Genomic DNA, 13,412 nt, shown 5'->3' with positions numbered 1-13,412 from the left:
TTCCCTGACCGGGCTTGCTCTGCAGCTCAGAAAGTCTCTGGCTTGAGCACCATACCCCACTGCCAAAGGATGCTGTCCACCCTCATCTTACCTTGCTCCCCTGGGGTTAAGGAAACCCCAAAGCCCACCTCTGATGAGAGAGCTTGAGGCCAGAGGGTGGAACAGGAGGCAGACGAGAAGGTGAGAAGATGCACATTTCAGCGTCGTGGAGAACCCTGTGAACCTGGAGCTGTAACATGCCGCTGGCTAGTGTCTGCATTGCCTTGCTTTGGGGCACGGTTCAAAAAACAAAAGCAAAATCCAAGAGAACCGTCTTCCAAATTTTTGAGCGATGTCGTGGATACAGACCCTAACACGTCTATCTTAACGCCTCTGAACTGCAAAAGCTACGTTCTCCTCCACCATCAGACTCTGTTTTCACATGCCCAGGGACGTACAAAAGTTAGCTCTGCGAAGCACATGTCACATCAGGTTGTCACCAGAGGACAAAGCCCCTGGGAAGAAGCAAGAGTCCATCTGTCTGTCCCCAACCTTTCACCTTGTCTGCACACTTTCCTGCATTCTTCTGCTGACACTGAGTCCTACCTGGGCTGTGCAGAGAAAACACATTCTCTGGAGAAGATCCCCTGCACCTGACCTAGCCCCGGTCTATAATACACAGGAGTGTCAGGCTGTGGGGCTGTACGTGGCTCAGCAGTTCAGAGTACTTGCTGCTCTTCCAGAGAAGCAGGTTTGATTCCCAGTACCGACAGGGAGGCTCACAAGCATTGGTAACTCTGGTTCCATGGCTACTGTATGCACATGGTGCACATACATACACATACATACACACATGCATGTATACATGCATACATATATACACACTTACATATACACTTACATTCAAGTAACATGCATGCATGCACTCGCACACATACACATGCGCATACACACACACATGCACACATGCATACACACACACACACACACACACACACACACACACGTTTAATTTTGAATTAAACCTGCTAGGATTGATAGGGATCCTAGGGGAGATGGGTTGCAGGGAGATGCCTACCTTTGCCATCACAGTAATTCCAAACCAGGGAGTATGGTGGAGATTCTCTTGGAGACTTCTGTCTATGACTCAACAGAAGTCCCAAAGTAGCATCTTAATAACAAAACAAAAGCATGTCACTGCGCCCTCTGTTTCTCCAACCTTCCTGGTCACACATGACCCAAGAAAAAGCCCAGCATCTGATCGGCAACATGAGGAAGAGCCAACCTGTACCAAAGCATGGCCCGCAGGAGCCACTGCGGCCAGGCACACACAGAATCATTGTGTTTGGATCCCTCGTGGGCTCCTGAGTGCCGCTCCGACACAAGCACACACCGCGTACGGATATATTCCTTTAATTATGGAACTGGAAAATTTCTTTAGTTCAGTCTATGTTTGTATAACACAAATGTTCGAGAATCCGCCACCCACCCAACCTGGTTCTCAGGCTCACTCGTTGGCAGTCGGCTACATGGACGCGTGTGGCCGTAAGCATCCTCAGACAGTTAAAGGAAGAAATGCAGCACGGACCGTGTGTGTGTGAATACATAGAGAGAAAACCACGGCGTTCTTAATTCTGGCCCAAGTGAAAAGCCACACACAAGTACCATTCAGCGAGTGTTTGACAGATGGATGTAAGTTGTCATGTGAGGGCTCGTCATCTGGGTTGAGGCTGTCTCCCTTCATGACTGACGACATACCAGGTCACCTGCGGAACGGTTTCTCCAATATATGCGTATAAATGCTTGTATGTTTGTATGTGCGTGTGTGTGTGCGTGTGTGCGCGTGTGTGCTGCGTGTGATGTGAGCTGCCAAAGTACAAAACACAAGTTTATTCTGTTCATACTAAGCATGTTAAATAAATCAAGTTTTGTGACTATAACACAATTCTTTTTTTTTCTTTTTTAAAAAGGAACATTGAAGATCTTCAAAAATTGCTACAGTACAAAAAAAAGGGTGTGTGTCTGTGTGTTGGTATTTATATATTTATATATGTATATTAACCAGAAATAGTGACTCTACCGGAAGTGATCCCCACCCTACCGGAAGTGATCCCCACCCTACCGGAAGTGATCCCCCACCCCTGTCCTCTGTTAAGATCTCTCCGCGTGGTTCGCTGGGCTCGGCTCCTGCCGAGCTTCCGGGTCATTACATGGCACATAGTGGTATTATTGGCACAGGTTCAGAATCGTGGTGCGAGTCCCAGGCGTCGGGAGCTGCCTCCTGTCCTTCTGCTTGGCTTTCTCTGCCGTCTCTTGCATTTCTTCTTTCTGCTCTCCGAAGAAAACTCTGGGAGAAGGGAGCGCCCCTAGGCACGAGCAATTTTACAAAAATAGATTTGGCCTTGGGTGTCCTGCTCTGCTGAGTTCCCGCCGGCAAGCAGAAGCAGCGGGTGCGGGACCCTCCCCTTAGATAGTTTAGGTTTAGGTCTTATAATTTTTTGTTTTGTTGTTTTGTTTGTACAAGTTCACCAACGGAATCCTGTGGAGGCAGAAAGGAAGAGCATAAATGGTAGCAGCCCCTGGGCACAGGGAGACTCACCGCCCACACAAAGCCCAAATAGACCCACCCTGGTAGTCGCCAAGGATGGGTGGGGCCAGGAGGAAAAGCTTCAACCCTGCTTGCAGAGCCTCCCAAGAAAGGCTGGGCCCACGGCAGGGTAGAAAGAGAGGAAATATGGGGGATTTGAGCAGGAAAAACATCTTCTCCCTCAGGCACTAGCAAATTACCAACCTTTAAGGCCTTCCTCATTTTCCCAAGCATGCGTCTACAGGTTCTAGGAGTCTTACCAGAGACCTTATATACCGGGGAAAGGTGTGTTCTAAAGGCCTTGCATAAGCCCAGTGGCTCCCGGCTTTAGTTGACTAGATTGTAATCTCACCTCAGGCACCCATGAAGCCAATCTGTTGCCTCGTGATCAAAGAAAGAAGCAGAGGCAGAGGACAGTGGGGGTTCCAGAAACATGTTGAGTACCAAAACCCCAAAAAGCTGATCTACACACACCTCAAGTTGAAACGTGGCTCGTTCTTTGAGAAGCATACACCCACACTCCTGTGCGTGTCTTAACTTCTTCTGAGCATTTCTTTTTACTGTCAGCCCTCATTTTTAGGCCTGTGTTCAGGTATCTTTAACAAAACCCCAAACTCTGCTTAGGACACCAGCCAGTGTGGAATTCTTTTCAGTGTTAAAGTCATAGATTCTGTTGTGGTCTGAGTTCACTGTAGGGGCGCTCAAGCTGCTGGGGGTGGCAATGTGGAGCTGCCCTCTCACCTCTGACAGCTCCATGTCCCCCATTAACTCACATGGGACACATCATTAAGAATGCATGCCACTGGCTAGTACTGCCACCATGTTCTCTCTCCCTCTCAAACCTGTGGACAGGAGAGCTTTGTGTGCTGCACCTCAAGAAGAATGGGGTCTCATTCTGTCCACTCACTACCAGCTAGAGGCTCACTGGGACCAAGGATGGACCAAGTCAGGACAGACTTCTGGATCCTGAGTCCTCCCAAGAGAGAAAGAAAGGGAGCCTGCTTTTGTGCAGGAGAGACCAATAGCTGAAGCATGCTTCAGCAGCCTGACCAGTCATGGGTACCCAGCACCTACTGTGTGTGAGCATTGGTAAGTGGCAGCCCAGTGCTCCAGCCAGTGAGAGTCCAGCGGTTGGCATGCCCCTGGGCACGGGGATGTAGTATACTACAGCCATGAGCGATCTTGCTTTGTGCTGTGTGAGTTCTAGGGTAGTGTGTGTAAGCCTTCACTGCCCCTCAGGGCTCTCTCTAGAAACACCCATCCCACAGCTGCAGGCCACTTAGACCCTCAAGCAGAGAAGGGACTTCCTCCACACCTGTAGATGACACAAGGCAAGAAGCCAGGGCTCAGGTGACCCTCAAAGGTGGCAGGATGTGACATGAATGCTGGTGCTGCCCCGTAGCTCCCAGGCTCATAGAATGGCCAGACTAGAAGATCTGTCACAGAGTTCTGAGCTTTCTGGGACGTACAACCCTGGGAGCAAGCTGTCTGGCCAGGGCATGTGAGCTGGGTAAAGAGTCCACGCTGCTGCAGCAAGGGTGGGTATGGGACTCAGCTCTCCCAGGAGACCCCAGTGTGATACCCTTTCTCCTGTCTCATCAGCAGTAGACGTTGAGCACTGACCTCTCCGGGGGCACATGAAGGTTTCATCCCAGAGCTGCGGGCAGGGCTGGGCGGACCCGTGTTTGTGCCCAGAGCCTCACACCTGTCTCTTCAGTGAGGTGGAAAGGAAGAGTAAAGGTGCTAGCCCCTTCCCTGTAGTCCCAGAACGGACAACAGAAGCTCCCTGAACAACCTTCTGTCTGGCCTACCATGTCTAAGAGACGCCTGTTTGACTACGAGGCCTAAGTCGAAGAATCCACAACGCTTCGGTGGGATTATCCATCTACTGTAGACCCCAGCCAACCATGCATAAAGGAATGGGACCTCAGGCAATGTCAGCACACAGCTCCTGTTGGTGGACTTCCATGACCTATGTCTCCACCCTATCTCCATATTCAGGGATCAAAGGACAAAGGGTTTCAAACGGAGAAGTAATTTAACACAGAAAGAGCCATCTTGGGTGTGCATTTTCATTTGAACTTTGTTGAAGTTTAAAAAAATAATACTCTGAGAATCCACTCCCATCAGGGACCCAGGATGTGGATTCAAATGGGCAGATGGTGGGGTACCTAGAGTGTGCCTTTGTATAGTCAGTAGGGATGCCAAGGCCAGGGGGACTGTTGGAATCCAGTGGGAAGTTTTCCTTCTGACACAATGATGCCGAACCTCACACGGTGAAGAGGGTTAAGAGTTAAGGGCTCAGTGGCTGAAGTACCTTTTAAATGAGCATGACCTGAGCTTGGACCCACAGAGCTGCATAAAAGGTGGGCACAGCCATGTGGGTCTATAATCCCTGTGCTGGGGAGACCCAGGCAGGAGGATCGTTGGGTCTTATTGACCTGCCAGCCTAGCAGAATTGGTGAGTTCCCAGTCAGTGAGGGTCTCTGTCTCAAAAACTATGGTAGCAATTGACGGAGAAAGACATCCAACATGACCTCTGGACTCCAGAAGCACACAACCACAGAAGCACATAGCCAACAATAACACACCACGCATGCACACGCACCTGCACACATACATATACACAGACATACAATCATACATGCACATGAACACCACATCAAACACACACACCTCATACACACACACACACTCTCTCATACACACACACACTCTCATACACACACACACACACACACTCACACAGGGGGGTGAGGCATAGAGACAGAGAAAGAGATAGGCAGAGATAGAAACAGAAACAGAGAGAGACACACATAGATACAGAGAGAGAGAGAGAGAGAGAGAGAGAGAGAGAGAGAGAGAGAGAGAATGGTTAATTGGTATTTATTAGGTCTATTTTTCTACAATTACATTTATATTTTAAAGGCTGGCTGGGTGACCTAGGTTGGTATAATCTGGTGACTTAGACCTCCTCTCTTGAAACAGTGTTTCTCTATCCAGTCTAGTCTGGGCAGAAGCTATACAATATCGTTATTGTTGCAATATTGCTATTGCAACACTCTTGCTGCAGTGTCCTGAGTGCTGGGATCAGCAGTAAGCACTGCCAAACCTGGCTCTAAGGTTGGCTGTAAGTCCTAAGGCTGCCCCACCGCCCCACCACCCCACCTCCATGTGAAAGGCTCCCAAAGAGGAGCCCGGTACTTGATCCTGAACTTAAACAAAGCAAGGCTGTAGGGAGGACAGCCCCACCCCCTCCCTGCCAGTCTTCTAGATACTTCTGTGTTGTACATGCTGGCTCTTCCTACCAACCTTCCTTCCACCACGTCCCTCCCCTCTCCTCTACCCAGACATGTCCTCAATTTCTATCTGTCTTGCTTCCTGTGTATAAGAGTTTCCTGGAATTTTCAGCCAGGCACACATGGCATTTCCCTGGCAACAGGACTCCCCCTGAGTTCAGGTCTGCAGCAGGAGTCACCTCAGGCTCGATGGCAGAGGCTGGTGACAGGGACCATCCCTTTTGAAGTGATTATATGGGACCACAAAGGGAGGGAATTCTCCTCCAAGCTACTGGACAGTATTACTGGGAGACTGAGACAGTGGTGAGCCAGCCGTTGGAACAGCTGCACTAACTTTCTGCAGAGAGTAGAGGAGATTCCAGACAATGTCAGGGCATCATCCCAGCCCCAGGCCAGAGAGGGAGGAGAGATGAGAGGCCTGCCCTGGGCTCTTGGCCCTGCTGTTCTCTACTTCTGCTCTACAGTGGAGGGCTGGGGTATCCGGCTGCAGAGGCTCAGTGCAGGAGCCTCCTTGGTCCTGAGTTGGAGAAAGATCTTGGGCACAGGTCATGGGGAAGGATGCAGGATGTGGTCCTGGACCCTACAGGAAAGAGGCAGGGAAGGTGGGAGCTGAAGAGCAAGGGATCTTGCAGATAAATTCTGGGATAAATTCTGCCCCCTGCTGCCTGGAAGGAAATTGAGCTGCAGGCTTCCTGGGCTCCTGGGCTCCTGGGCTCCTGGGCTTGATGCATCTGCTCTCAGAAACAAAGACAAGAGGGCGACCTGGTCCGTGGTGCCTCAGCTCCTGACCAGCCTGAAAGGACACCTATGCTCCTTCTGTGCTGGATGACAGAAAGCACGGCTTCTAGAAGGTTATCCACGTTACTCTGAACAAAGTATCCCTTTGAGTTGAGTTTTTTTTTTTTGGTTCTTTTTTTTTTTTTCGAGCTGGGGAGGCCTTGCACTTTAGGCAAGCGCTCTACCACACTCAACCCCGAGTTGAAGTTTTACACTCTATGAATACAGTTTTTGTGTGTACACAGTATCCGTGTTCCTGTGCACACATGCCTGTGCACATGCATGCAGATGCCAGGAGCTGAAGTCGGGTGCTTGTCTCAATCCCTGTCCACCTAGAGACAGGGTCTGTCAAGAAACCCAGAGCTCACAGAATGGCCGAGTCTGGCTTTTGATATGGATGCTGGGAATGATCTGGAAGCACACCAGGAAGCCACCTCCTCAACCCCTGGGGTGTGTTTTGTTCTGTTCTGTTTTGTTTTGGGAAAGGTTCAAGCACTTGCCTTTTTTTTATAATTTTATCAGTGTGTGCTTCAATTTGTTCCTGGGAATGTTATTAATGATTCATCTCGTGTGTGCTCCAGACTCAAGAGTCTTTATGTTTTTCAAGGCGCTGTTCAGGATGAAGTGGCTTTGGCGAATAGAAGGAAGCTAAGTGCAATGTGGTTTCTGAAGTTCAGCCATCCTGGGGGGTTGGGGAGAGCCTGACAGGAAATGAGGCATGAGCCGGATGGCAGGTGAGCCTCTGAGTAGAAGTCAGCTTCATGCGGCTTCCTCCAGAGCTACCTGCAGCCACTGTGAGGTGGTATGAGACAAGGGCTCTCCGAAGCGGGAGCTTGTCTGTCATTATACCTGCTTCCCCAGGAGTCTGTCTGCAGGGAAAAGATGGGGCCACAGTTAGGCACCACCTTGTACAGACACAGTCGTGTGAGGATGTGTTGGGGTAAGAAACTGCTACACTGAGGCCAGCAAGATGACTCAGAGGGTAAAAGCGCTTGTTCCAAAAGCCCGCAGACCTAAGTCCAATTCCCAGAACATACCGTGGAAGGAGAGAAGTGACTGTGTACATGCCCATACATAAACACACACACACACACACACACACACACACACACACACACACCACCCACATACACAACACAGAAAGAGAGAGAAAATACTGACACACAGAGAAAAACACAACACTGACATGTACACACACAGATACACAGAGAGACCACACGGACACACAAACATAACCAGACACACAGACACTACCCTGACACACACATAGATGATACTCTGACACACACACGCACACACACACACACTCACTCACTCACACACACACATTCAGAAAGACAAACACACTCACAAACATACAAGACATACAGACAATACCCTGATACACACACACACACACACACACACACACACACACACACAGTACACAGGACACACTCAAACATACACAGACATACACATACAGACACCACACACACACACACACACACACACACACACACACAGACACTACCCTGACACAAAGCCAACACACACACATACACACTCACACACACAAACACACAGAAATAAAACAAATTCTTTCAAAGAAATTGCTACATCGTCGATAAAAAGCTGAGGGGTTGGGGATTTAGCTCAGTGGTAGAGCGCTTGCCTAAAAAGCGCAAGGCCCTGGGTTCGGTCCCCAGCTCCAAAAAAAAAGAAAAGAAAAAAAAAGCTATCTGAAAGTCCTAAAGGCTACTTGAGAGATAAATATCTCTATTGACTATTAAACCTTAACTAAATGTTTTCCTATTAATTGCTGTTTATTTAAGGGACAGCAAGTACCCGTGTAAATCCGAGAGATCTCTCCGGTGGGTCTCTGCTTGTTGCTCAAGCCCAGGCGTTAATTATAAGAATCGGGGGATGCTTGGACTCTGAAAGCTTTCATCCCAGTGACTGATGAATAGCTCGCCCGGCACACGGCAGTGAGATCTTTAAGCATTTATCAGAGACTAATGAGCCTCTTTCGCCCGCTCTGGTCTACAGGAAGTCACTGGAGGTGAACGTGGCAGGCATGGTGGAAGAGCACATCCCTTTGGAAGGGAGACACAATGTCTAGTTCTTCAGAGCCCAGAGGGTCCCGGTGATGCACACAGACGGGGGGAGGGCGCTCTGGAAACAGAGTGACTGTGAAAAGTTCCTTCACAGAAGAGTTCCTGGGGCAGCTACATCCTAACACCCCATCCCAGATCAGTGTACTGGGATACCTGATCAGAACTGTGGGCAGTTCGTCGCCCCAGGGAGGAGTGGACACCACAGCAAAGACCAGAGGGCTGGAGCAGAGTAACAAATAAAACCATGAGTCCGGTCCCCGAGTCCTGTGCACTTGCAAATGTCCGCGCTGCAGCTCCCTGCAAGAAGGCTGAAAGCTCAGACCCCTGGGCACTCAAGACTGGCCCTCCTGCAGCCTGGCTGACCATCTGCTTTAATTGGAGATCTTACAGCCATGCCCTACCCCCAGCCTGCTTACTGCTTGAGGCTGGCCTGGGGTGAGTGAGCAGAGGCACCCGCCATAGAGATGGGCGTGGCCTCAGACATGGCAAGGGGTTTGCAAGGCAGAGTCACCTGTCGCCACCTGTAGGGTGGGCAGTGTGACATCCTGGAAACAGGCAGCTGTGGGTAATGGGGGCCTCACCGATGACAGCAACCTACACCATCATAGCCAAATCATCTGTCTTCTCTCAGCCTCAGCTTCCCTCCTGTAGAGGGGCTTGCTGGGAGAATGGCCTTTCTAACATCTATATGACAGAGTTACCCCAAGGCACATGGCCCCATGGCTCTCCAGCTCCCCCAGGAAGTGGTGGCTCACTGGGCAGACTTAGCATCTCCATGTCAATGAATTACTGTTTAATACATTTTTCTTTCTTTCTTTTTAAATTGACACAGGGTTTGACTCCATCCGTACCCATGCTGTCTTCAAACTCTTAGCAATTCCCCTGCCTCAGACTCATTACAGACTTTAGCCACCATGCCTACCTTTGATGAACTTATAACCGAGATGCGGCACCTGCCCCACCCTGGGACCTGCCAAGCTTCACCAGGCGACAGGAACTCCACTGCTCCCCCACCCTAGCTGAGCGGGTACATCCAAGAGGGACGTCCACAGCCTTCATGGAGAGAGCACCTTGGCAGACCATGGCACTGTGCTCTGAGGATCCAGTCCTTGCCTGCTAGAAGGCTGCGTTTGCCACGCAGGCTCTGTGAAGGCCTCTGCGGGAGGCTCATTTCCAGTCTAATCTAATTACATTCTCTTGCCCGTTGGCGGAACACGTTGGCTTTGGGACAGAGACTGAGGGCTGGAGATTTGATTTGGACCAAACCTGCGATTCATTAGTGCTGGGATTAAGAACCCACCGACTCCTTTCCAAGCTGGCGGCAGCTCTTCCCTGCTTCCTGCTGGACAAGGGCTCGGTATGGAACCCCTGAGCCATGCCCAGCCCTCACCCCTCTCTGCCTTTCTTATTCCATCACCACACAGAAGGTGGGGATCGAGCAAGATGGAAACATTTGCCGACACCATGTCCTATCTAAGAGATGGGCTTATCATCCCCCGGGAAATGATTGGATGCCTCTTTTACAAGAGGGACATAGACTGGCTGGCTCTGTCGTGACACTCGGGCCAAAGGAGGGCTCCAAGGAAGAGTTGCATCTCAAGGGAAAGGGGGACAAACAGACATTACCACAGGCTGTGCCTGCAGCGTGTGTGAGCGGGAGGTGTGGGCTGTACGGCTCCCAGGCGAGGTGCTCACACCCCTGCACGCCACCGTTCACAGGAGCCATTGGATGTCAGCATCTGCGTTCATACCAACCAAAGCGAGCCGAATGTTCCCAGGCAGCAGAGCGTGAAGAATTCATCCTGTTTGGGTGCCGGTCTCCAGCTTCAAATTAGTGGATGTCTCAACTCTTTGCTTTCTCTCTTTATCACGTTATTTCTTATCTCCTATTTTCATAGTTCAAGACTGTCTTTTAATTCCACTCTGGCTTCCCTCCCCCTCTCCCCCAGCACGATTTGTGTGTGCCCAGGGTGTGATCCCTGTCTGCTTAGCTGCCACCCTGTGGGTGGCTTCCCGCTGAGGGAAGGGGACTCTGTGCCCAGAGCTTATTTCTGAAGGTGATTTCAGCTTGCAGCTCTGCACAGGGAGAGCATGGTGGTGAGCTGCTGCTGCTGCTGCTGCTGCTGCTGCTGCTACTGCTGCTGTGAGATCCTCTGAGCTACTACCCTAGTGTGTAGTCTCATCTGTGTGCCTAAGAGATGTGCCTCAGAGACCATGGTCCAGTATCTACGCAGGAGATGTCCTGGGAAACCCACTGTCTTAGAGAGGGGCTCCCAGTCATCCCAAATAGAGGTAAGGGTAGTAGGTGGGGTGGAGGGGCAAGGAGACAGAGAGGGCATCCTGCTCCAGGAAGATACATACCATGAAACAGACACATGGCGTCTGCCCCGCCCCCAGGAGGTAAAAAGCCTTCGGCCAGTCAGCAGGAGATTTCAAACCATTTCTCAGACACAAAGGCCACAGGGATGAGATGCCTATCCGCAGAGGAGGATCTGTGGAGAGCAGAGAGGGCTGGTGTTAGCCTACGCACACCACAGGGCAGGGAAGCTGGGCAGCCTGCAGGCTGGGTCTGCTCTCTTGAGATGGATCTTTAAGGGACGACCATTTTCTCTCCCAGGTTCACAAGCAGCAAGGCTGGAGGTTGAGGACTCAGGTGTGGAGGTGGGAAGGCTGGCCACCCTCACTCCTGTGCCATCTCCAGATGCTGGCTTGGGGGTGAGCCCGAAGCAAGGGCCTATTACAGGCGATAGAAAGGACAAGACCTAGCTCCTAAAATGTCTCCCTCGCATTTTGACATTGAAGGAAGGTTACTGTGATGGTTAGCGTTAACACCCAGGAAGAGAGTCACAGTGAGGAGTTGTATAAATCAGGTTGGCCTATGAGCATATCTGTGGAGTGGGGTTCTGTTGTGGTTTGCCCTGAAGTTATCTGTATTTTGATGCTAATTCCACTGTCCCAAGGACAACTGCCTAGTCACATACTCAGGAATCAGGTGACTTCACCAGAACCTCCCCATTGAATTTGTAAAGTACAGGTGAGGGGCAGGTACAGGGTAGAAGGAGGCCTGCCACTGGAGGAGAAGGAAGGATGGGCGGGAGAGAAGTTTGAAGGAAGAGGAGGAGATTAGAACAGAAAGGAAGAGACGAGACAGAGGAGAGGGTGAGAAGCCATGGCAGGTGATGTTAAGATTCTGCTCTGTGTATTTACAGGTTGTTATTAATGTTCCTAAGGGATGGATGGTACTGGGCTTTGTATGTTTAAGTGGGCAATTATATCTTATCAATTGGATCTAAGATTATTGTGTTGTGTGTTCTTTTATGTGACGGTTAAAGTGTGTGGTGGCAAGAGACACTGGACCACCGCAGAGTTGGGATTTTTTCTACAAAGATATCTACAGATATATTGGGGCACCGCAGTGCGGACCTAGCAGGGTAAAAGACAACAATACATTTTTTATTTTTATATTTTTACAACAACAGGGTTATCCTGACTGTTAATTAATGTGGGGAAAATTCAGACCACTGTGAGTGGCACCATTCCCTAGGCAGGGGATTCTGGGAGAATCCAGGCCACCATGAGTGGCACCACTCCCTAGGCAGGGGATTCTGGGAGATTTCAGACCACCATGAGTGGCACCATTCCCTAGTCGGGGGATTCTGAACCATATAAACATGAAGGAGGCAAGCAAGCAGGTATCCATGCGTTTATTTCTTCCTGCTCTAGACTGTGACCAGCTGCTTTAAGCGTCTGCTGTTCTGAAATCCCTGTGATGACAGACCGAAACCCGGAATCATAAACTGAACAAACACTTTTCCACCCTAAGCTGCTTTCTTTCAAGGTGTTTCATCACAATCGCAGCTACCGTGTCCCAGGCCCAGTGGCAGGCACCGGAGTAATACCCTTCCTGGCTCTGTAGCAGGGTATGAGAGTATCAGATAGCAAACCCTCTACAGACGGACAAGGCCCTCCCCATGGCGCCTGCACAGCACACCTGCTCACTGCAGCCAGGAGCACAGGAACATATGGACTGGTGGCCAGAAGCCCTGGATGTCCAAGAGCCACCCTTACCTAAAGATAAAGCATCGAATAGGGTAGAAGGGGCAGCATGACCCAGAGCTGACCTCCCTGTGGCCAAGGCAGGGAGCCCTTGGCACTGCGAATCCAGCTCAGACCAGGCGGAGGGGCCATGGAGGCATATGAGAGGCCAGCTTACTGCCTCATTTCTTTTCTTTTTTTTCCCCCACTAATTTACAGATGACGCACGGGTGCATAGTCACTTAAAAAAATAGCTTATTGATATTTTAATTTAATGCTGGACAAACCCTGAGCAGCTGACTCAGGGGTTTCTTAACCATTCCCAGAGATGGCCGGGGAAGTGTGTCTTCTTTGAGGGATCACCCATGAATAATAAAACAGTATTTAATAAGAGGCTCCGGCCCTGGAGTCTGCTTGGCGTTTTCTGTGTTTCTGAGCTGGCTGCTGACACGTTATTATTGACTGAATCTCAGAGATACCGACTGGGGGAGGGACCCGACGTAATCTGCTGATTCTCCACGGGGCAGCGAGTACTTGGCTGGCTTTGAATCCTAAGCTAATCTACCTCCAGGCACAGTGCGAGGGGCTGGGAATACTTTTTCGTCACCGGTCTGGGGTCTGGGAGGAGGTTTTCACCAT

At 50.4% G+C, this 13,412-nt stretch overlaps 1 protein-coding gene across 1 annotated transcript in view; it reads right to left on the bottom strand.

The window, feature by feature from the left end:
• Positions 1 to 1,376: 1,376 nt before the first annotated feature.
• Positions 1,377 to 13,412, bottom strand: part of Ajap1 (adherens junctions associated protein 1) — a 112,235-nt gene continuing 100,199 nt past the window's right edge. The window contains exons 5-6 of the mRNA XM_032893722.1: positions 11,100 to 11,230; positions 1,377 to 2,518 (exon numbers count right to left, since the gene is read on the bottom strand). Coding sequence (XP_032749613.1) covers positions 11,158 to 11,230 — 73 coding nt within the window. The 3' untranslated portion in view covers positions 1,377 to 2,518; positions 11,100 to 11,157. The remainder of the gene's footprint in view (positions 2,519 to 11,099; positions 11,231 to 13,412) is intronic.

This window comes from Rattus rattus, chromosome 1, assembly GCF_011064425.1.
Source record: "Rattus rattus isolate New Zealand chromosome 1, Rrattus_CSIRO_v1, whole genome shotgun sequence".
NCBI classification, from domain to species: domain Eukaryota; kingdom Metazoa; phylum Chordata; class Mammalia; order Rodentia; family Muridae; genus Rattus; species Rattus rattus.
The sequence above is the reverse complement of the archived record's forward strand: the minus strand, read 5'-3'. Positions and strand labels throughout refer to the sequence as shown.